Source organism: Ceratina calcarata, unplaced genomic scaffold, assembly GCF_001652005.2.
Source record: "Ceratina calcarata isolate Rehan_Ccalc_2016 unplaced genomic scaffold, ASM165200v1 scaffold40.2, whole genome shotgun sequence".
NCBI lineage: Eukaryota > Metazoa > Arthropoda > Insecta > Hymenoptera > Apidae > Ceratina > Ceratina calcarata.
Window position 1 is genome coordinate 36199 of NW_017163422.1, and position 25089 is coordinate 61287.

The 25089-nt window shown below is 42.8% G+C and overlaps 1 protein-coding gene across 1 annotated transcript in view; it reads left to right on the forward strand.

Moving 5' to 3' along the window:
• Positions 1-25089, forward strand: part of LOC108626451 (amyloid beta A4 precursor protein-binding family B member 1-interacting protein) — a 122791-nt gene that overhangs the window by 25002 nt on the left and 72700 nt on the right. The window contains exon 2 of the mRNA XM_018027113.2: positions 18893-19046. Within this exon, the coding sequence (XP_017882602.1) occupies positions 18948-19046 (99 nt within the window). The 5' untranslated portion in view covers positions 18893-18947. The remainder of the gene's footprint in view (positions 1-18892; positions 19047-25089) is intronic.

A 25089-nucleotide genomic window follows, 5' to 3' on the forward strand; every position in this document is an offset into this window, starting at 1 on the left:
GAGATCGCCGATGGTTCAGCGTATATTTCGATGTTCCTTTCTCTGCGTGAGAATAATACGGCCGGGTATATGTTTGAGAGAAAAAGGTGGTCAAAGGGTCATCGACGAGGATACAGGCGGGCGCACGGGTTTCTTGCGCCATGGGACCCTATGAAGAGGATACGTTGGTGGCCAAATATGGCCAGGAATGTGACCAAACGTTGATTGAGATTAAAAGACTGCATCCCGCGTTTCCATTCCGGGCCAGGACGATTTTGTAGAATGATTCGACACTTTGACTCCCCGAGCTCTCGGGTACTTTTTCCATTTAGTTTTGTACTTATCTTGATACTGATTCTATATACACGAAATTGTCTTTTGTCTTCTTTAAGTAAGCTTGCATATGAAAGTTGGATTGCTGATATCCTACAATAATTCTATGTCTTTGATCGATCGATAGATCGAGATAGAAATTAATAGCAGGTTTGTTCGAACGGAATATATTTGCGCTCGATTTACCTCGGTCAGGACGGTGTTCCGTGTGCCTGGGTCACAGACTGCTGCCTAAATGGACTACATCATCGTTTCGTAGTCACGTTCCGGAGCATTCAATAACGCTTGAAAGTATCGTGATTGTTTCCTGAGCACGCCGTGACCGGACTGTCATTACAAATCAAATTTTATAATCTCAATATGGATCGTACGGCATGGGGCAGCGAGGGAATAATATTTGTGAGAGAAACGGGCCGATGGTAGTCTCGTAATCTCCGATCATTCACTACTACCATTGTCGATATTATTTTATAGAAGCCCAACGTTGTTTGCTTGTTATGGTAATAAGCACGAGCTTCCTATACGATAATACCAGTCATTAAATTTTCCGAACAAAATCATTTACTTATACGATCTACTTGTACATATATTTAATTCGGTAAGAACAGTTTTATAAAATTATGATCAATTTTCTATTTATTATAAAACGTCTTATATGAATTTCGTAAGTGAATAGATTCGTTTTAACGAGTCACGATTCATTTTTACGAAGGAGTCAGTGAATACAGCCGCTATAAATCGTTTGGCTGACCATAAAAAATAGTGTCGCGTATCTGTGCGCTTTGATAAATGTCGCAACGCTTGAAAGGGGCACTTATCGAATAAAATGGTCGCGTCGTCGTCGCCGCTCGTCTCGTAGATCGAACCGGAAGCAAAGTTCGCTCTTCCGTTTCGTTCGCGCTACTCGATTCCTTTCACATACGTACGTCGAACTTCCATCGGGCCGTTTTCTGTGCTTTGTAAGCAGGTAGCTAGCTCGACGCCGACCGACGAGGGAGAGTTCGCCGCGCACGTTCGAATCGATTTCCGCTCGCAGAAAGCACATGTGCCGGCCTTTTCGCCTCGCGTTGCGGATTCGCAACTGCTTTCGCGCAACATTATGTCCCGCGGCATAAAAATTTACTGCCGGCGCAATCGAGGATTTCATCTTTCGTTGCTTTCGACATTATAGGAGTTTATAGGTCTGTAAAAATGTATTGCAGTTGTTCCGTCGCTCGTGGAAAAAACAGGGTGAAGCGAAAGAAAGTGAGAAAAATAGAGATCGAGAGATAGAACGGTTGCTGTACGGAGTCGTGGGCCAATAATTGATTCTAGATAAAGTATGGTTGTAACAGTTGAAAGGAAACATGTTTCGGTCGGACATCTGAATGTAGGTCGCATGTTGCAATTTCCTTTGGGAACTGGTGCAAGGGGTTAAAGTCTCTGAAGATAGAGCAATCGGCATAAAGTCCGCAAGATATTGCCAAGTCCCAAGTTTGCAATTGAATTCGTCATAAAATCGAAGCCTCTGAATTATGGATTTTTCATCCGGAAAGAAGTATACTTAAACGTCGCATCAAAATTGTCCAGAGAATTTCACCGACGAACGCAACGATACAGCCATCGCGATTCCGTAAATCCTAAAACGTTAGCAACGTGGAACGAGATGATCACTCTACTTTCACCATCAGATCCGTGGAAACTCGTCGAGAAAAAAATCGATCGACGGTTCTTCACGGCTCCTGAATGAAACGCGAGGAAAGCCCAGATTCACTTCGCGTGACCTTTCCGGATTGAAAGCCGCGAGTACACACGTCCACCTCGCCAGGAAAGACGATCGATTTCTAGATCGCGCGTTCTATTCATACTTCGGCACCGGGAGGGACGAGGGGCGTCTCTGTTCGACCGTGAAACGGAATCGGCTCGCCTCGACGATCCTCTTCGCCTCGTCGATGGCGCGGCGGCACGGCTGGTTCTCGAAATTGTGTACAATTCCGGTGTGCTGCACGTGTACACACAGATTCCGCGACGTATCTATAGGAGAGAGAGATCGGCGCCCCGAGGTAATCCCATCGACTACACCACGCCATTTCCGCGATACACGCAGGCTATGTATCTGGATTTCCCTCTACATAACAGCACGTCGTGCACACCCGTCTATATGACCCTTGCGCACTATGTATATTACGCGTGTACATAAGTCAACCCGGGCTGCCGCTGCATCGTGTGCACCGCCGCTTGTAACTTCAACTTGATATGGACGGCCTGGAACAGGATTCACCGCGTTCCACCGTGCACGTAATAATGAATCTCGCCTCTCGTTCTAGCGCGCTTTACACTAGACATCGTCTCTACGTTCCGCGATAATGCCATAGTAGATAGCAGCTCTCAGAGCTTCAACTTTTCAGTGGGTCAAACTAGACAGAAGAGTTTGTTTCATTTTCACATTACTTCTACGGCGATACAACTAAAACGTCGTGAATGTCTTAGATAATAGTAGATTCGAGTTGGCTCGAATTATTATAATCTTGTGTCGAACATGAAAAAGATTTTGAATAGGTATAAAACTTGAATAGGCCGCTTAGAACTTTCGCACTTAACGCAAAGGAAATCGAAAGAGGAATCTCTTATAATTAGACACTATTCGTGTAACGATAAACTGGTACTTCGGTCAGTTGATCAATGGTTTCACGGTAGCCGTAATTTAAGAAATTGCGCTCTTCTTGGTCAGAGGAATCGATTCGATGTATCGCGCGTTTCCGTGCATGTTAGGGTCAACGGTCTAGCCCGGCGAAAGAATTTTCTCTCGCAACCATGACTTTGTGGCCGCGCCGGGTGCCGACGGTATAACGTTCTCGTCACGCAACGGGCATATTCGTGCGAATGCGCCGCGTGCGCGGCCGAAAACGAAAAATGCGAACCGTGAAACACGTGATCCGGTCGGCGGGGGTGCGTATCGCCGCGAGAGAGCCGAGCCGAGGATTCGAAACGCCTCAACGACCAGACGTTGATACAGTGCTTAATAGAAATATTGATTTCAGGGTCGATGCACCTTGTGGCGTTACCGCGTTCGGTGCGTGTTTCCGCTTCTTAAAAACACCGATACGGACACCCTTAATCGCTTAACTACCGCTTTAGCGATACTCACTTGGAAGCTTTCATTTGCCGATACGCTTTTAGTTCGTTGCCGTGTGTTCCATCGTGCACGACTCGAGATCGCAATTTGTAAAAGTGTCAAGAAATATTGCTAGACACAGAAGCGTAGATAATAGCATAGAATTATAAAATTATTAAATGAACGACTTTTAAAACAGAACTAGACTTGCTCACACTGTAAATAAGTTAGTAGTTTAGAAAGACAAAACATGGTAAATCTCAGAATGATATTACTTGATCCGTTGTTAGAAAAATACGATGTTTCAAATAATAAGATAGACGTGATACGATTACTGCTTGAACTTTGATTCAGATAGTAAAGAACGTCAGTGCTATGAAAAGAGCAATCGAATATCGAGCGGATGCTCGGCATCGAGTCGATCGAAATCCTATATTTAGAGGCAGAAACCGTCTGTACTTTAAGTACAGTAGTCCACGTATGGGGCGGCTATTCCCGTATTCTGGTCTCCGCATTTAACTTCGCCTCTTCGTTTTTCGTCTGACTCGCTGTCCTCGCCTTGCCGACGGATTCTCGTTTCTTTTGCGCGAGTCCTTTCGGGGACGCAGAATTTCGCTCGCAAAGGCTACGCCAAATACCAAGCCAACTGTCGTTATTGTAATTTTCATTTCGTTTTAGTTACACAGTTTACCAACTGCGTTCGTAAGCCACGAGGATCTTCAATTAAAACACAAAAATGTAGAGCGATTCTGTGTAAAAGAAATTTTTCACGATTTCATTTGATATACGTAACAATCGTACTCAGACATACTCGTGCGTTTTGAAATTTTTCTGCAAACCAATTAACTGAATATGTTTTTGAACGACCATTATGTAGAAGTATTAATTGAAAACGTCATATCGACACACGTTTTCAACAATCGTTTTCCATTATCGAACAGTTTTCCGATACGTAATACAAATGGAACGATTTAACAATTTTACGCACAACGAATCTCTTTATTTGGCAAATATGTTTACAGATCGTAAAGCATTATTCTTTTTTATTCTCATTCGGTATTGAATATTAAAATTAATTTCTATGTAAAGAAATCGCAGGCCGATTTAATTGAAAAAATGTGGACCATCTGTTCTCCTTGTAAGGGTGCGACACTATGCGAGGAACGGGCGTAGGCGTCGGGTGATTTTCCGTGTGAATCGTGGGACGTCGATATTTACGCGTCTGGCGAATGATTCTCGGGAGATCCGAAGGTAACGAGAAACGAGAGAAGGAGATCGATCGGGTACAGCCGTTTCGCGGTATTCGTGGCCACGATATTTTCTTCACGGTCGTGCAACAACACAATAGATTCGCAGCCGCGGCATCAATCAGCCTGGCGTGCCTCCGTCGGCGAGGGGTGCATGGCGCCATGCTGTTGCACAGACATAATTAAAATTGATAACGATTAAGATGACTCGTGATTGTTAATAAACGTCGGTCGTAAAGCGTAATAAAATGATTTACGATTTGCTCGGCCTTTCAAAGGAAAAATCACTACAATCTTTTATTACTCATTGAATGGGATCAATGTATTCTTGTTTTCCATCATCACAGAAAAGCATTGATCGCGATTATTACTCCTACATCGAAATGAAGCAGATCGTTATTTTCTAATAAGTGTAAAATTGCATGTTTTAACAGTGAAATTGATGTGTGTATGTGAAAAAGTATACGGGAATTATAGTGTGCTTTTGAAGTGCACTCGCGACAAGAATGTGACGCGACGCGACGTACCCAACGTTATTTGACTTCATCTCTCGAGCCGGAACGTGGTTGTATGCATGTGGAACAGTCGGGGGCATTCATCGCATAGGGGGATACGCGCTAGATCCAGCGGTTTATCAATAAGCGAGAAGCGGACGAGTCCGTAGACGAAATTCCTGATATCCTACTTAAAAGAGAAAGATACGCGAACCATTGACGGGTCGACCTTATCGAGACGCGAATGAATTTCACGAGGACGTGGCTGAAACGAAAAGTTGTTGCTTGAAAGCATCCAGCGACGCGTCAAAATAACGAGGCTCGGTGAATGAGGATTTTCATCGAGTTCACCGACGATGTTTTCGCGCTGTTTCGACGAATATCGTCCCTTGCCCCATCGCTTCTTTTTCTTATCTTCCGGTGTCAGACGTTCATTAACCACCGCGAGTAGTAACCGTGAATTCACGTTTCGCATCCTCTGAGCAATTCGAAAGGGCGACAGACAAACGAATCCCGTAAATCATAGATACCGCTAATTGGTCTAATTAATTCTGTAAATTGTTCCCGCAATCGACTCGTTACTAAGATTCAGAATCGATTCGATTTCGGAGCCACGATCGCGTACACGTAAATCCGGTTGAAATGGTGGCAGCGCGTAAGCTGGGAAGCTCCCCTAACCGTTTCCTTCCTTCCTTTCGTTCGTTCGTTTTCTCCTGCCGGTCATCGTCTCGTTTCACCGCGGAGAGTCGAGCACGGCACAGCATCGCTAGATCCCGTGTTCTTCCTTTTGTGGCGCCTCGAAACGCCATGTTACGCACTCTCGCGATGCGCCGCGCTCGTTCCACGCTACGGAGCGACGCGGAGGATGATCTCGAGAGAGAAAGGAGACGAGCGAACAACCTGTGATACACGATAACTGTGATTGACGGAGGAAAACCGGGAAAAAAAAGGAGACCGGCGGTGGGGTGTGACGAGGGAATGCAAAGTATACAGGAATAAAGGGAACGATAAGGTACACGCGGTGGAAGCGTGGACGAGGATGAAAGATAACGGGATTTGAAAGAGAGAGAAGGGAAAGAGTTGGAAAAGAGATACGAGGATACAAGAAGAGTTGGATAATTTGTATCGTTCTGAAATAGATAACGAATTATTTATGGTTTGCTAGTTCTTTGTGTAAATTGCTCTAGATAGATATTCCTATTAATTCATTGAGAATGATATACGTTCTGTGTTTATGTCTTCGTTTGAATTAGTTTCATTTATTTAAGATGAATACATTTTGTCAGAAGATACTAAATATTCAATTGTTTAAATCTACTCGTTTATCTCTGTAATATCTAACTCAACCGAGCCCTGAAATGATGAGGTAAGAAAGAAACGAGGGGGCTCGGAAGAGCAGACGGAGCAGCGATGCCAAGTTTGGAACCGTTAACATATTTCCATTCATAACCCGACTCCTACTCTCATCTCTTTTTTCTCTCTTTCGGGCGCAGAAGTCAGCGACCGGCGGCGTGCGTAAGGGAGGATCCGTATGCAGCCACGTTCAAGTCGCGTACTTTATTCCCCGTGCTCGTAAAAAACAGAGGAACGGGACATACGCGTATCCGGTTCATAATCTAGAGCATTCGAGCTGTAAATAGAAAATCAGTCGCACGTGATACCAGCATTTAGAATATTTCTTTTGGCTGTATAAATCGACTGAGAACACTTTGAAAAATTTGTACATTTTTATTTAAAAAGTAGTGTATTAAGTCTGACTTTGACGACTGATATGAATAACTGAACAACATTCGATGGTATCTATTTTATACACCTATTCGCTTTTATGCCATACTTTCTTATTTTCCATACGTTTTTATATTCCTTTCTACGAGGCGAAGTATTCGCTGGGGGTTACGCGAAGAGGTTGTACGGGAAGCATCGGTTCCACATCGGTGATGGATCGTGCTTACGGCCGATTGATATTTGTTACGTGTCGACAAATGCTTGTGTATCGTGTGACGATCGTTCAACTCTAATGCGGATGTTATGAATGGTAAAAGATCCCAAGCGACGGTAACTAATGAGCCGAGAATGAAGTCGATACGTCTTGGCGAAAACCCGACACCGCGTGCCTCGAGTGCGCAAATTATTTTCAGAACGTACCTCCGGAGTTTGAACAGGAATGCTCGCGCGGGAGTGTTTTCAATCTCGTACGATAACACGTTCTCCATCGCTTCACTAAATACCTTTCCAACATCGATCTATATCATTTCAATTTAAACATCGAGTTACTTGGACGATGTTAGAAACTACTTGGGAATATTTTGGGAGTGGCGTGTTCCAAAATTGAATCACTTCTCTCCCGATTGGTTATTCATGCATCCACATGTAGAACGTTGGCTCGCGTAAATCATTCATAATCATCTGGTCGACGTAAGAACGTACGGTAGCCGTTTAAAGGTGGTACCCAGGCGGAGGGGTATTATTATTTAGCATCGCCGCAGGCAACGGCGGTGTATTACGCGTTTTATCGAACGGCCGAGTGCCGTCTCCGCATCAAGTCAGAAAACGGCTCCCTGCGAAACAGCTCCGATCGTCGCTTTCGATCGTTTCCTCTTATTTAACGACGTTCAACGAACCGCGCATCAAGACGTCGTGATTTCTTATTGAGACATCGACGCTCGCCACGTGGGTAGATTGGAAATCGTGATACCTGTATTCCGACGAGAATCGTTGAACCGTCGAGGTTTTTCGACCAGCGATGTTTTTATCGATTCGTTCATTTACGATGGGCATGGATTCATAGATTTTTTTGGCAGACTTTATAACGTAAACAGGTTGTGGGATGTTGCAATGTCTGCGAGGCATCGAATTTAAACAGCCGGCCGTAAATAAGGAATGCAAAACAGATAATGTTTAAGCGAAAATGTGTATGAAAGGAATACAAGAACTTCATGCTAGTCAGTTTTCTCCGTATCTTCTAAATATTATAAATCAAAAGCTGACGTTGAGTGGCAATTAATTTTCTACTCTATAATTAGAATTCTCAATCAGTATCATGCGTCTTGTGAAAGGGAATAGTAAGAGCATGGAAAATATATCTAAATATTGAATAAATTAGTTGTAGATCTGTCTTTGTTCTTTAACAGCCCATCTGCATTTTGACATGTCTTCTCATTATAATACACGTCGACTTGTATTTTTCCGTACCTCGGGTATCTACTTAGCAAGTTGCATTGTTCTTCGATACGCCGATTCAAATTAATTCGACGCAGGGACTCGTAAAATCGAAGCTTATCGGGCAGCGTACCGTTATAAACGCCCACCCGGCTGCCTCGATGCGAATCTTAGCTCTCGTCCTGTTTCACCGGGCAGAACTTTCACCCGGAACTTCGCGATAACTCGTGGACCGCTTCCGACGCTTCGCTCCCCGAGAAAGTTGTCGCACGCGTGACTCATCAAGCACCCTTCAAGAGGGAAAACCGGCGGAATCGTTCAATTCGTCGTCGCCACCGCCGCCGCCCCTTTCCTCCTTTTTCCTCAGCCGTTCGTCCGCTGGTCTTCCATCGAGGGAGGCAAAGTAAATTGCACCGTACGAAGATGAGGATCGATCGAATCAGGGCGTTGCACGGAGGCCAAGAAGCTGCCTAGGAGATGAAGGAAAGCGGCTTGTCATGTCGTCGCATTCCCACAGGAGGCACATCCAGATTACGTAATCCTAAATCTTATTACCACTCTCTTATTTCCTCCCATATTTTTCCAAGGACTCGACGCTGTTGTGTCCAACAGGATTAACTTCACGTGCAATTATTGCATTTTATTCCGTTTTACTATTTTTGTAATATTGACTATATTAACAAAATGCGATCGGACCTGTTCACTTGACATTCGCCCTTAAGGATGTATTGGCTATACAGTCAATCCGAAAAGTTTATGCACTTTAGAAACGCATTTATTAAAAAGAAATCAGACGTCGGGAGAACAATGCTAATAATAAACAACAACAAAAATTTTTTCAATTTTTTCGTTCATAAAGATTAAGGCTGTAAAATTTGTATTATGTCTTATATTAAACATCTGACAATGTTACAGTATGATCCCTTGGTGGATCTCTCCTATAATGTAGGCTGTAGTTCTTGGGAAAGTTTGATCTCTCGCTCGGCTTTCATCCCTCCGTTGAAAATCCTTCTTGAAGGGATCCCTTTCTCGTAATTCACACACACCCCCTCCGAGACGAGGTATCGTTCGATCGTTAAATCGAAGACAAACACACTCGAACTCCTCCTACCGGACGCGAGTCAGACAGCTTGTTTGCACGGCATCGCCCGATGTTCCCGATAACGTTGTCCAGCTGAAGGGAGTCTCGTCCTCGTGGTTAAGCTATCCTTCTGACCTAGATTGATATATTGCTGTTATCGGATTGGTCGTTTGATAAAGTGGCATCCCTTGCGAGGCTCGGCTGCTAATCGGCGATCTATCGATCCTCTCGATAATTCTATGTTACAATCGTAATTGTGTTTGAAGTTATGAGTTTTCTGTCAGAAATAATGTACAATGATCTCGTATATTTTCAAACATATTTTATATAATATTTAGTCAAATTGGAACTTCCTTTTATTGTACAATATACTATATAGGCTGAAAAAGCCTCTTAGATCTTTTTATACTGCTAGAAGAAGAACGTCAGCTTGACAAACTGAGGATATTGATACCATCTACATACGCGCGTACACGCGGATGCTGCGATCGATGGGGATCGATATCTACTTTATTCAACGTCGAGCGCAGGCGTTTGTACGCGCGTACGCATGATCGGAGATCTTCCTCGATCGATCTCACGTCAATTCGTTGGCATCACGGTTGGATTACTCTGCTGGATGCGGAATGAATTGCAAATGCGACGACCGAAGGAAGCGAACGGAATCTTCGCAAACATTGCGATTTCGCAAAAAGTACTTCTGGAACGTGGAATCTGATATTAGACATCGTTCGAAGTCTTAGTTATCTTTTTTCAGTCTTTCTCGTGGAATCTGCGACCTACGTCTTGGAATTTTTCATATTCCACGAACTAAGATACTCTTTTACACTTTGTTTAACGAGAGAGGAAAATTAATATTCTCAGACTTTAAATCACGATATTTTCTAAAATTCTTTCATTTTAGAAATAATATTCTATTCGGTGAAAATACCTCTTTGGATAAAATCATCTTTCAATTCGTGTCTTTGAAGGCAGTACTGCGTTTCTCGATTTTCCATCCACCGCAGATGAGGAATGCTCGTCAGAGCGAGCTCGACGTTAACAGCGATCAATGCTGTCGTCTCGTTGATCCGATATCAATGGATTTCAAGTTTGCGGTTTCGGACAGCGTGCACGACACATTAGAAACGCGGCTGGAAGATCGAAACCGATCGGTCCGCTACTCCTTGGTCACGGGAGAAATCATTGGTCTTCGACTTTTTGCGATATTTATTAAATTAACACGTTCCGCGTCTAGGAGCAAGCAAATTTTTAGCGAAACTTTATACTCGCTGGTCAATACATGGAATATTTCACTTTACATATATTCGTTTTTCTTCGTAGCAATTATAGAAACTCTGTTCGATTTATCGTGGGTTTATTTAACTTTGCATTCTAAATAATTTCAAATTTCTCCTCTTTCCTTGTTTAAAACGATTCATTGCACGTCGTAAATCGCGACGTCGACGATCCTGATTCTAACAATAAAAATGTGCGGAAATCCTGAAGAATTCGGTGCGATAATCTCGGCTGAAGCGCGATAGGTTTCTTGAACGTTTTCCCGGCAGATCGATTTCCCGCGAGTAACTCTTCGTTGAAACGGGATACGTGCCACTGAATACCGTGTAAATCGGCGGCTTCACGCACGATCGGGTTTCGCTAGCAACGAAACACGTGTCGTACAAACGATTCAACGCTACCGTAGATCATTAATTTATTTAGAAACAATTGTCCCTAATCGTTGGTTACGATTTATAAAAATTGAAAACACGAGGACTTAGAAACGGTGTAAAGAAATTGGAGGAACGTACGAGAAAGCGACTTCGTTACGTAGCGAACGTCCCAGTCGTATTCGCGTGTGTATCGTAAAAAATACTAATTAAAACAAGAGGAAAGCACAGGGTCGTATATCTTTTTCAAAACTCTTTAAAAGCGCGTATTTTAACGTTTGAAGAGGGTTACTCTTGAAGTTTTTTTTTTATTTTCGCATGGACCGTGACGAAAATAGCACTGGGAAATCTGAATGGCATTCATTACGTTAAAGCGCATTCGAGATACGCCAGAACGAAGCACAAAACGGGATATTTTATACGTGAAACGGAACAATGGAAGGTTCCATTTTTTAGTAAACAAGCATCGCGCTGTTCCATTTTGTGATAGAAGCTTGCTCAAGCTAGAAAACAGCGAAATAGTGCTCACGGCGTTTGGTTTATTTTCTGTCTAAGGGAAATAATTTTTACACAGATCTGATGTGTAGCCGGCGTTCTGTCGGATCGGAGAGCGGGTACATAGAGAACGGTATCGGCCACGTCGCCGATACGAGCTTCCCCTACGCCGCGGATCTTACATTATTAATCAAGCAATCGATATCTCGGTCTATGTCCCGTGCATCCACGCAACGAGACACGGCGCAACGCACTCGCTCCGTCGAACGCCGTGGCACGACAAAACCTTGCAAGGACGCACGGGCCGCACCGCGAGCGCATTCTTTCCTTTCTCTGCTCTCCGATCGCTTCCTGTTCGATGACGAACCGTTCGATCAGCTCGATGACGTTCATCGATACGACTTTTTTTTGCGAGAATTCCTCGCCCATAACTCGGTTGCATCGAGAGCAAGGACAGCGACGTATTTCTTTACGTCGTGTTTTCAATACCGAACAAATTCTAATATTCATCAACCGCTGCGTTTATTAACGTGTTATGACATTTGTGAAAGAGCAGTCTAGACCGTTTTATCTTGATTCTATTTTTTATAACTTGCGATAGAAGCAAAATTATGTTCATTCGTAACCATTTATTTCACGAGAACGACACACCGGCATAAAAAAATTGGGCGACGATATCCTATCGAAACTCGTAAAGTTCGCGTGTTTGCAAGCGTTAATTGTTCTACCGTGCTGATAAAATTGCCCGGCCCGTCCGATACATCCGTTCTGACATCGAGCCGCGATAAAGCGTTGCAAGGACACTCTCGTGCAAGCAATAAACAAGTTTCTCTTATTCCGGCGTGCTCGCCGCCCCGGTAGTAATTACCGACATCCTGCGATGAAATTCTGTGCTCGTTCGTGGAATGCAACGCCATTTCACTCGACGGCGAGGCGCGTACAGCAGTCTTGATAAATGCGGTCAATAATTCGCTATTCACACTTGCCGCACTTCTGAAATACTTGCGGCAAATCTCGTGGCAGTTCATAATTATGCTTCTTCAGATACAAAGCGAAACAATTAATAATACCAGAATTATTAATTCAAGAGAACTTAGCAATACTCAATTCAGTCTTTGCACCTTTTATACATGTGCAGTTCTCTTTATAAAACCAATCAATAAAGAACGGTTCATAGAAGATTCTCACAGTCGGAAATGATCGATCGATAAACCTGTACCGTTTTCTTGCCTCTGCAACGGGTCAGCGAAGATTGGACCAAGCGGGAAGGACCGTTTCATTGCTTCTCCGCAACGCGAGACGATAGTATCGAAATGGTAATCGGCATAGGCGTGCGTAGCGCGACACTGCATCGACTCTGTAACACCGGTCGAATTAAATGGATTCGACGGGATCCAGCTGCAGCCGGTGGCTGTGCGGAATCCAAACGGCTGCTTTCTGGCCGTGTACGTGCGCGAAATAGAGTTGCCTTTTATCGAGAGCGCGAACTGTGTAGTGGATAACAAGTTAATTTCTCTCGAGACGCCTCGTCGTCGTGGTAGCGAGGCATGTAACAGGAGTTTCCGAGAGCCTCGCATCTATCAATTCACGTACATATTAAATTTACTCGTACTCTGCAAATTTCATTTTCTACGGATTTGCAGTTTTGACCACGATCGCTCGCTGACGATGCTTCAAATTCGGATTAAAAACATTCTCTTTAACGAACAATACGAACGTTTAATTCTCTGCTTAAACAAGATTATGTCAATGACGTAGTTTTCCAACGACGACTCTTGTTACACTGTTAAATGAACACACTGAGTGGCGATATCATTGCTATAACGCTTATGCACGTGTATGGATGTATTTAAGGATGACATAGTTGTGAGTACGAGAAAACGAGTCACCTCTCGATTTTCTTTCTCTAACTGGTATTACATAAAACTGTCGGTTGCAAGGCCTCGTTGACTTCTCGATGATTTAACGTTATCGGCTCTCTGAACGATCGTTACATTGCGCATAGGCCACGTTGCTCAGTCGCGTGATTCATTGGTTTATTGAAGTACAAAAACGTCAGCTTCCCAAGTGAATTCTCGTCACGAATTTACTCGTTAGAACCAGTACTACGACGAGTGAAATCAGGAATCCATTGTACAATTGTAACATTTATGTAATGTCTTCATTTCTGTTTGGAATCGTTGCATCGAATCAGTCAACGATTTATATCACGTTTTTCGAACGAGGAGGAGAATAATTCTGTCGGCGTAGGACATTTTATAAACGAATAAACTGGGACTCCTGACGGATGAAAATTCGATGCGAGAGAATTTCGTAACACGAAGCACAGTATAAAACAGATATCAATTATCGAGACTATCAGCGAGCAATTGAAATTCTCAGACGATTCTCCGTTTAACAGTTTTGTTTACGTAACGCGGAAAATTTCAGAGACAAAAGCGAGCGCGTCTCTCGGTCGTCGGGGACACGAGCCCAGAATCTCAATGGCCGCAGTTCGCCTTCGTGAAATTACGTCAGATCCATTTGTCATTCGCATAGTAGGCGGATTCCGCAGACGCAAACCGTTCACGGTATTCGATCGTAATTGCAAAAGATGGCTGGGTGCAATAAATTTCAGCACGGTCAAAGCACTTTTCGTGGATTGAATCCGTTTCGAAACGTTCTCTCGTCTCCCCGATCGAAATATCAAAGTAGCAGTGACTTTGCGAGATCTATCATAAAAGGTTCGATGGAACATCAATCGTCGATGTTTTTACCTACGCATTTCAAAGAAAATCATTTTATTATCATTCAAAGTTTTCCGTTTTATCGAAGAAAAGATTCTGCCGTAACTATCCGCCTTTACAAACTAAACGATGAACATCGATGAAATCCTATGCGACTATGCAGAACTGGTACCGACATTATTCGTCCGACTGGGCGGTAAATCCTGAGCGGCGCGGCGGACGACGAAAAAGGAAGAGCGCGGTTTCCGTGTGTGTACAAGTGCGGAGAGGCGTATGCAAAGTTTGCGCGGAGTAGCAGCGAATTAACCGCAGAAATCGATTTACTTCGGGCGGGGTTAAGTAACATTTTATGTAGCCGCGTACTACGGGCACCGAGGCGGTCTGCGTACCGCGACGCGGCGCGGCGCGGCGTTGTAAATCAGGCTCGAAGGAAGCCTACGCCGCGCTGCGCTGGCTTTTCGAGCGAGTGCCCGACCAGTCGGCTTATAATTAATGAGCGATTAAAGGCGACGAGATAAATTCTTATTTTCACGGCGGACGCACACAGCGGCTCTCGATTCATTGACACGAACATTGAACTGTCATTAATTCAAGCTTCGTGCCGTCTTCGTAATCAATGTAACACGAGAAAAATCAGTTATCCAACATCATTAATAGTGATTAATCGTTCGCAGATCGTTTCAACAAAGGAAAAGTTTGCAAGAAATCGTACGGCAGAGTTCCTAACACAGAAAGTAGAAAAGCCGCGACGGTAATCAGACGGCTGATCTAGATCGGACGATATTAATAAAAATCCATGAAACGGCATTATATTTTGTATGGCAAATGTTTCTATTAAACGTTGCCTGTTTGTACTAATCTTTCAATGAAGAATATTTTAATTAAAAGTTTTAAAGTCGGACTAAAAATATGATCATCTAGAATGGTTGAAAATTGATAATCCGAAAGAGTACATTTTTTCTTGGACGAAATTTATGAGAGAAATTGTGAATTCAGTTGAGTTTTATAAGATTTCCGTGACAGGACTACCCAGAATGTGGTTGTTACGCAGTAATTTCAGCATATACGATGCCACAGGCAAACGGGTCGAGCGATATTCTCGAATTCGTTAGAAATGGAAGAACGGTATCATCAGATAAAATTGGATATTCTATCATCATTCGCACACTTTTGTCTCATGACAATATTCCTGTTTCTAGTTGTTTCTCCTTTTAGACGTAACATCATTTTCAAGCCTGTTTTAAATCCTGTTTTAAAAAGGAATTTCTCTCTATTCAGATCCGAATAAATCTGTTTTGAAGTCAACTTCCCGTCATTATTTTTTTTATATGAAACATTTCCCTGTTTGATTCAGCCACGATTTTTCCCCCTGCGTTCGGTTCTCGCCCACTCACGACCGCGTGCACATTCTGTTTAATTGCAAACGCGATACTACTTAATTGCGAGCGATTTAATAACCGAAAATCGCTCGAATTACTTGGGAGTCCAACGAGCTTACGAGCGTTCGTCCGGGCTGTACTCGCGTCACCAATTAAGGATTAAACAGGGTGCCCGATGTAGTTTAGAGTGGCGAGTTGCTCGTCACACGGTGTCACTTTGTGGCTAACGACGACGCGGCCCGTAGCTTCGGTCGATGTCTGAAGTGGTAGTTTAGGGCTGGGAGTATGGCGAAAAACAAGCCCTTGTTACCTTCGCGGCACTAGCGACGAAAAACCGGCTGGGCTCTCCGCCGTTCCACGATCCCATGCTCGGTCGTGCCGAAAAGATAACATCGTCGTGGTATTGTTCTCTCAGCGTCTCGGGCCGAGGTTGGCTCGCGAAGGAAACTCGCTCGGCCGGGATGTCAAAGGTTAATTCATTATGGTACCTTCGAGCCGAAGGTCGTCGGTGACCTTTGACGAAGGAAACCGCTGAACGACACGATTTACATCGGACGTGTCGCGTCGCTCCTTTAAAGTCCAGGAAATTGATTATCGTGACGCGGACTCGTTGACCTTGTTGCCGTAACACCGCGTAAAAAGGCGTACAGTTAGCCGCAGATGACCAGAGACGCGGGTTCTCGGTTATGTTTCATTGGAGACTTAACGAGGTCGAAGTCGTTCATTCAGTTTTTACTGGGAACTGTTTTGTCGAAGGCATGTGATATTAATAGAACCAGCTTATTGGATTTTGCCGTGATTCATGCATTTCTTGGCATGAAAAACATCAAAACGGAAAATTATGCTATCTACTATTATGCTAATCTTTTAGCGATTTATCTACGAATTAGGTATTCTGTTCTAATTTCGAGAAAAAAATAATCGGAACAGAATTACGTTTCAATGAATAAATATATTTTACAACAAGTTCTATTAAAATACGTTAATAACGAACTGAAATGTTCATCGTTGAACAACTTTGCCACTTACACGGTATGAAACGCGGATCCCAAACGGGCACGTAAAACGGTTTCGTATTTTGTATAATTATTTTTCGCTAAAACGGGCAAAGTTAGTGTGTACGTACGTACATACGCAGTTTCTCATTTTCACGAGCGTTACGGCGGCGACGACGGCGACGGTGACGACGACTCGCTTTGAGCTTTCCCCCGAGATTGCACACGCTCATTCGCAACGAGCTGCACTTTGATCCTCCACAGAAGGAAGTTTTTTTCGCTGCCGGCATTTTTCCCCCGTTGCTTCCGGTGTTTATTATCACGCGTGAACCGCGAAGTCACGAGACACGAACACACCACCGCGTCCCCGTGTTCCCTTTTCGTTCATCCCCGTTAAAACGGGTTATTTGCGACGCCGCTGCCGGGAAATTCGTTGAAAAACCGAACCCGCGAAAGCACTGAGCTTCCTTTGCCCCGTGTTTGCTGGATACCGACGTCGCTATTTTTATCGTGGATACATTGTTATTTGTTTAGAAAAATTCCAGACGTCAGCGTTCCGGAGAATTTTCACCGATAGTACTTTAATGCAATTATAACAGTTTACAAATCCAGCATGGTGTGAGGTCCAAGAGTAAATATGCAGATAGTCGTGTTTCTCGAATAACATTTTATCAAAAAATATTACATGGAGATATATTGACGAATACAATTTCAACTCGAATGTAGAAAGTATATTTGTACAATTTATGTCGATTTCCTCGTTTTCGTGCGAGCGGGGCGATGATCATCGCCTATTTCGTTTTCGGCCGAGAATAATAAAAACGAACGGGCACGATTCTCGTGGGTGTTCGTTCGCAACGGGCTAAGTTTGGCAATGAACCACTTGGCCAGAGTTCAAAAACTTTTTTAGTACAAATCTTCTCCCGACGAAACACGTCCGAGGAATAACGACTCCGTGAGTAACGAGAAAGAACGAGAATGCGTCACGCTCTTCTTCTGGGCGCCACAACCTGTTTTTTTCAACGTTTCCGCACGCCTCGGCGGGCGTGTGTCGGCGTCACGCGTTTATGCCTCCGCTACCGGCTTTTGTGGTCACTCGTTCATATTTCATTTTTCATGCCAGGCTCTCGTCCTAAAGTGGGACACGAGTTCTCGTGGTGGCACGTCGCGTTTCTCACCGACCCGATCGCGTATCGCGTGTTTAGATCCATTTCCTTCCATGCTGCTACGTAGAGTTATAAGAAAATTTATTCGGTCTCAGCATGGCGCGCTTAGCCTCGCCGAAACTCCATTTTTCATTCGGTATATTAGACCTGATTTAGCCTGGCATGACTGGAAACGTTGCAGCAAACGTACTTGCATGGACCGAAATTTGTAACGACGGATCGCGACAAACCACTGTTTTACTCGACTTCATTGATCCAACAGAGAAGATAGCTCTTTTCGCCCTTAACCATTGTATCGCACCCCACGGACTTGTAAAACCCAATATTGGCTCCTTTCTCCAATTACGAGGCTCACAAACGTCGGAAGCAGTCAGGCCGACTGGCAGGGGTGCAATTACCGTCGATTAATCGTGGCCGGTGCCCTTCGAATAGACGCAGGTACACCCCATCGCAACGATGTCGCTGGCGGATCGTGCGTGGAAGCCCGAACCCGTGCTCCTGGATGTCAATGTCAGTCTGTTCGTTTCTTCCGTGCGTTTCATAATGTATGTGCTCGTTGGGACGTCGCCGTCTCGTCGTGGCAAAAGGCGCGACGCTATTTCGGCGCGCGAGTAGCACGCGAACACGTTGGACGTCTGTCACTCATCAGTGCAATTTGTGTCGATGAGCGACGCGAGAACCCGACGAGGAAACACCGCCGAGCCGTTTGCCGAGCCCCATTAGTAGAATTTTTCGAAGGGTGCGACTCGGGAGCTTCGAAAACCGTCCCTGAACCAAGCCTCCTTTCGTCTTTTGTTTACCTCGTCTCGATTCTGTTAGTCGCACCCGTTTTTACTAGTTAAACACTTAATTAGTTAAAAATTAACGTATGACATTCTTCAAGCGATTATTTATTATGTTCTCAGTAACAGTAATAAACTCGTTGCTATTATATATGCACACAATACTAAGAAATGCGAGTATAATACTACAGAACAAAAACCATAAAGAGGTATAAAGTTTGAATGCCAGTTTTACGTCGAGCCTTCCAACTTACGCTTTGTGTACCTCGCATTTAATGAGCTGAATTAACGTGTCACATTTGTGTATTTACAGAGGGTGAGGAGAATCATATAGAGCACGGTCCTAAGCTGGATTAAGGACGGACATCATGGAGCGCTACGAAGAGGAAGGCGAGGATAGTGACAACGAGACAGACCCGGAACAGCTCTTGAACGAATGGCTCGGTGAACTGAACAGCCTGACTGTGGTGAGTCTTTAACCAAAAAGTCCTTAATTTTTAATTTATTGAATTAAAGGTGTTTTATGTATAAACCGTGGATTTTATGCGCTTATAAAAACAGTTTTGTTTTGCATAAAAATCCGCAGTTTGTATATGTGTGTCTAAAAGAAATAGCGAAGAAATTATACAGCCGCGAGTAGCGAAGACAATATTAAAACGAGGAGTCAGTATTTTAAAATGAACTTGATCAAACGAATGTGACGGGCTATCAGCTGTTAGCTATCACAGAAAGAAATCTATTCATTGAAAAGGCAGCTGGTATTCAAACGCCGTCGTTCCACGCTGCTCAATTGGTGTCAATTGACGTGCAGTCTAAATAATTCGCTGTTAGTATCGTTCGTATGAAAAACGACGCGTCTTTAACCGTCCCGAGTTCTACAAAAGATTCATTTTTTCTCACGCGATTTCATTTGTTTCGTTCGTGTTGCGAAAAGCTTTTCGCCGCTGAATCCGCAGGAATTTCGCGCTGCTTCGAAACGTTCACGCGTCGGACTATTCGCGTGTAGATATCTTACGTACAATGAAAACGAGAATTTCGATCAACGCGTTCAGACCGTAACGAATCGATTTTCACTGGCTGGTCGATAGCTGGCATCGACGCTGGGCGACGCGACGACGCGACCGTGTCGAGTGTACAGTAGAGTCGCAAAGCGGCAAATTGTCGACTATTGACGCGGTTGAACGATTGCGACACGAACTTCGCCCGCCTGTTTCGGAGCACCGAGGGTTTTCAGCGCTCTCCGTCTCTGGGTTCCGGTCCCGCGACGATCGTTCGCTCCATTAATTGGACACGAGTGATTTTTAGTCCGTTGTTGGTGAATCGTCTCCTATAGAGACAAATTCATCGAAAAGAAGCGTTGAGTCAACCCCTGCTTTTTTCTCAAATAATTCATGATTACTTAAGGATGTATTGACTAACTGAATGAATATTTCCGAATTGTTTATCATTCTCATTAGCATTGCGATTCTTCCAAAAGCTTTATTTTAGATAAAACAGCTATTGAACGTAAATTCGACCCGACAAATTCATTTGACGGAACTAACGAATTCGGTTAACATCTGACGCGCGGAAATCGGGCAAGCTCATTAGTAGAGGCGTGCAACACTTTCTAAAACTAAAGTGAGCCGCACTAGCGTATCTCCACGGCGACGCCACACCGTACTGCGATAGATAAGTACAAGAGAGCGCGAGGAGTTCACTTGTAGAGCAGAAGATAGATTAAACGTGTTCAAGTCGCGGCCAACGACCGCGAAAGAGTTTCTGTACTTACGCTTGCACTTGCACTTGGACTTGGGGGCCACTCCGAACCGCGTCACGGAAAATCGACACCCACGCGACGAGTACTATCACTATCTACGCTACTGATTCACATTAAAATCGAGCGAAGTTTACTCTGGCTCGATATCGCTTAACCCATCTGCACCATGCATCACCATAATAAGAATTAATACAATGTTTCATCTAAGTGATTGATAGTATAATCTTTATTATTATATTTATTTGATGTAATCAAACGAGCAGTAATGCATGATATTAGTTAATAAGAACTAATTTTGAAATGAACAATTATTTACTCATTTGATTAAAATTGCATTTACTTACGTAAGTGAATGTATTTCTGTATTTTATCAAATTAAAATTCACTTTCCTAGACTCTAAAGCAGAATCAATAAAGGATGTGTACGCTAATGATGCTAATGGGTTAAAGAGCCTTTTGATTGTTTCTAAAAACGATGATTTCCATTATTTTCCCTGTGAAAATTATAAACAAATATTTCCTGAGTTTTATGGACTTACCTGCTGATTGTCATCTTCTACCAGCGTCGCTTTTTGCATACGTGTTGGAGTAAATGAATAGAATTTTGAATAGATCACAATAGAACGAGATTAGCTTGATGGTTAAAGCGATACGTAATAATGCACGGGATATAATAGGACCGTGTAACATGGCCTTTATACATAACACAGTATGTAAATTACCTCTGAATGCTACATGCATTTACGGCCTGATATTAACAGATTCAATGCACCCTTTAATTACTTATATTATCTAGTCCGTGCATTAATTGTCAGAATATTAACGGGATACTGGCACGATTACGAATTCCTGCGTTTGCATTTTATACATAATATAAAAAATAGGATTGTCGAATCCCAGGAAGGAATATTAGTATCATCAGATTTTTTAGATTTATTCGCGTAAGTAAATTAGATATGAGAAATTTCTAATTATCTTAAAATTAAAATTAAAATTATCTTAAAAATAAAATTATCTTAAAATATGAATAATGTCTCATAAAATGTAGCTTCAGTACGAGTGAGGGGCTAGTACAATTATGAAACAATAGCGTCATGAAGATTATTAATCGCGGAACAACGACGTGTCCCAGTATCGGTGAAAGTCTAAGTTTAGACAATGAAAGTATTACAATTACTGAGGAGCGTCGTAATAAAACAAATAATCCGATCGAAAGTATAGGAAAGTATGTCGAACCGTCAATTTGATCAACGCTGTCCTTGTTCGCTACGGCGATCTATGATATTGGCAGTTTGGCTTTCTAATTATCTATTTCCTCGCTTCGGTAGTCAGCTAGCCTGGCCGCAGCCACTTCGTTAGCATCGCTAATTCTATCCGACCTTTCAGACGTTATCTTACAAATCTAAGGAAACTCGTATCGTTCCGTTCGTTTTGTAATTATGAACAGCCTGTAAGTGCGAAACATTCTATAAAAAAATTGCAGTCATAATTCTCGATGTCCTCGTATCCCATCATTTTCTTTTTTGTGAATAATGAACATTCAGAGATCGTCCTGAGACTCGTGATAGAGAATGCATGTGCGAATATGTATGTACAATTTTCCTGTTTATAATCATACGATGATACTGATATGGAAGTGCATATGCGGCTTAACAGGTGCGAAATTCAGCAAGGATAATATCGCGTGTAGATCTGCGAGTGCGTGGACGTACGTACATGCACGTGTAGTCGCATAGGAGGATGTTCGATTAGCTGTCTAGCGCAATGCGCGCGCCGGATCTTTCCTATCCGCGAAGCGGAAAGGTGAGAGAGCTTTTGCACTTGCACTTGGCGGTGCATCGGAGGTCGGTCAAGGCGCCTGTGCACAGATCGATAACCTGGCAACGCGTAATGGATAACGTTGTTGCAACGTGGTCGGTGACCCCGACACACAGAATGCGCCGGAATATTCGAGTACCTACGTTTCCCGGTCGAACAATCGACAGTCCAAGATATAATATCCTTCTTTCATTTTTCAAATTATTTTTCACCCAGCTACCGGTTCGATTGATTAATGAATCGGCAATACGATTCGATGTGGTTCGATAAGCTGTTTCTTGTTTTATAATTAATAGTCGAACGTTTGACATTCTGTTTCTGTCGTTTAAAAACGATGCGAACATTGCGATATAAAAAAATTTATGGAAATTTAATGGTCAGTGCAATCGTTTAAAAAAACTAGTCATTTACTAGTCGTTTCTTATTTATGAACAAATTTAATATTCTTGTGCACTCGAGTATCATTGAGCATAACGTCTTTCGCTTAATGATTCTGATATACGTACGAGATTTCTCTCTAGACCGACGAGTTGCACAAGTCGATTCCGAGAATGCAGATGATGCTGCAACGATGTTAATTCGTTATCCCGGTTGTGAGCAGTACAATGCTTAATTGATACGTATTACATATCGTTGTTGTTGTTCGTCTCAGTCGGGAGAAGATTAATCTTTGCGTCGTTATGATTCATTTTTTATCGCGCGTCATCCCATTAAATGAATCTTCGCAAGTGAAATATTACAAAGGTCACTTGTTCGAACATTTTACTGTCATACAACATTTTTTAATATATCATTATTACTGTATCTATTTTTTACACGATAATAATAATTAACTGTTCAGTCGTTGTTCATTCTGGCGCGATCTGATATTTCAAATTTGAATCCCATGAATCACGTGCGCGTGCAATTATCTTCGTCAAGTACATTACCGACTCGAGGTTGTTCTCTGTTTTATCCACCATCAGTGTACTCTATTCCACTCTCTCCCAGGCTGACAACCTTCGATGTTCATGTACGCGTGGCGCGACTGCAGCTCTGGCTAATAGAATTCAAAAATAATAATTTTAAATTGCCTTAGTTTTACTTTTATATAATTTATTTGCTATTTTCCACCATATCTTTATATTCAATCTATGTGATTTTAATTTTCAAATTAAAATAGGGAGCTCTCGTCAGTCAGTTTCTAATTTCTATTTTGGTAGTCAAAATAGGAGACCATTACCAGGGCTATAATTCTTTTTGCATTCACAAACGTGATTATTATACCTCACCTTCTTAATGGATCATTAATTAAGAAGTTATCATTACGATCACATTGCCGCACGTACAGTCCTTGACACAATATAGATAGAATCGTATTATATGAAACGCTGAACTAAGTAGGTCCACTGTAAAACAGACAAACACCCGTGGACTTCCGGTGGTTATTAGTATGCGGGCTTCGTTGTATCCGCATCCGTGCGGCCCTTCTTAGCATCCTTAATCAAGACCTAAGTCTTTGTTAGTTAATATTAGTGTATCCGGTCGTGATTCCCTTCTTCTGTTCCATTGACCGAACATTTTTATAGAATCGATGTAGTCCAAGAATTTTCCGGTAGCGGAATTGTATTAGCGCCACGCTGAATGGGGATAAAATTTCCTTTGAAGATTAGTGAAATCCGAAACTGGATAGCCGGTACATTGTGAAAGATGCAGCGACTTGTATGAAAATCTGAAAGCTGAAATACTAATCTATTTTTGTTAGAATATAAATTATTATTATATATAATAATATGCACTCTTTATATTTCTTTCATATTTCTGTTTTGCTATATCAACGAACTCTTCTCGACTGTAATACGATTTCTACCCTCTTCAAGTACGATTCGGCCAGGCTGGGGATCGTAATAATTGGGTAACCTCATGACCCTGATATTTCCGCGCGGCTCGCTCGATGAAAAGTTCAGTTCGTTAGGACCGATTTCAGGTAACCCCTCGATGGTGGATGCTCGACTCAAGCCAGACTCGTTAGTACCACGAAATCGGTAATAGAAGAACCCTCACCGTTCACTGAAATGGCGCATTTCCTATGTACATTTCATTAGCTTTAGTTATTCAAGTTTTACGATCAATGAAAACGGTTTCGCTCAAGTTTTAGAATGAAAAATAAAAAATATTATCGAAAAATGAAAAAGGAAGGTAAATTTATTGCAGCGAGAGATGTAGAGCGGAGAAAGGAGATTCATTTTAAAGTTTAGCAACGCGATATGAATCGGTGCCATTGCCGTGAATATGATATGTAAAAGAACTACTCGGACTCGTGGACCCGATGCACCTGGTTTCGAAACTTTAGTTCTCTTTGTTAGCTTTTGGCCGGACCGATGTTTGCGCATGAAAAGAACATAGAGAAAAGCGGTCGAGTAGAAAATCGGACGTGGGCGAAATAGTCCAGGTAGCGGGTTCGAACCACGTGCCCAGAGACAGCTGGTACTTGATGGGGCCTTCTTCTTCTTCCTCCGCTCAAGACTCTCTCGTATCCTCGTAAGCTGATCCTCACTTCCGCGTCTCGAAGAGGCTTCTGTTTTCGACAGAACCTCGGGGTCAGCCGAACCGTTATCACTGGCACCGATGCAGGCGAATGGTACCTACATGCATGTGTTTAAGTACTTATGTACATACTTGTGGCACCGATGAGTACAGCCTCATAACTCAGTAGAATGAACGTCATGCGGAACGTTTCATTAAAATTGTTTAATTGCAGGATGCTCGGTTTTGATCGAGTATCATATAGCATTATGAGATATATTGAAAGTAGTTGAGGATTGGGAAATTATATTGGAAATAATATAATTAAATTAATAAACTTAACGTGATAGATACTTCGCAAGAAATATACGAGGCATAAATAAACAATAAGTGAACAAATTGAAGATTCGATGAGAACAGTTGCTCGA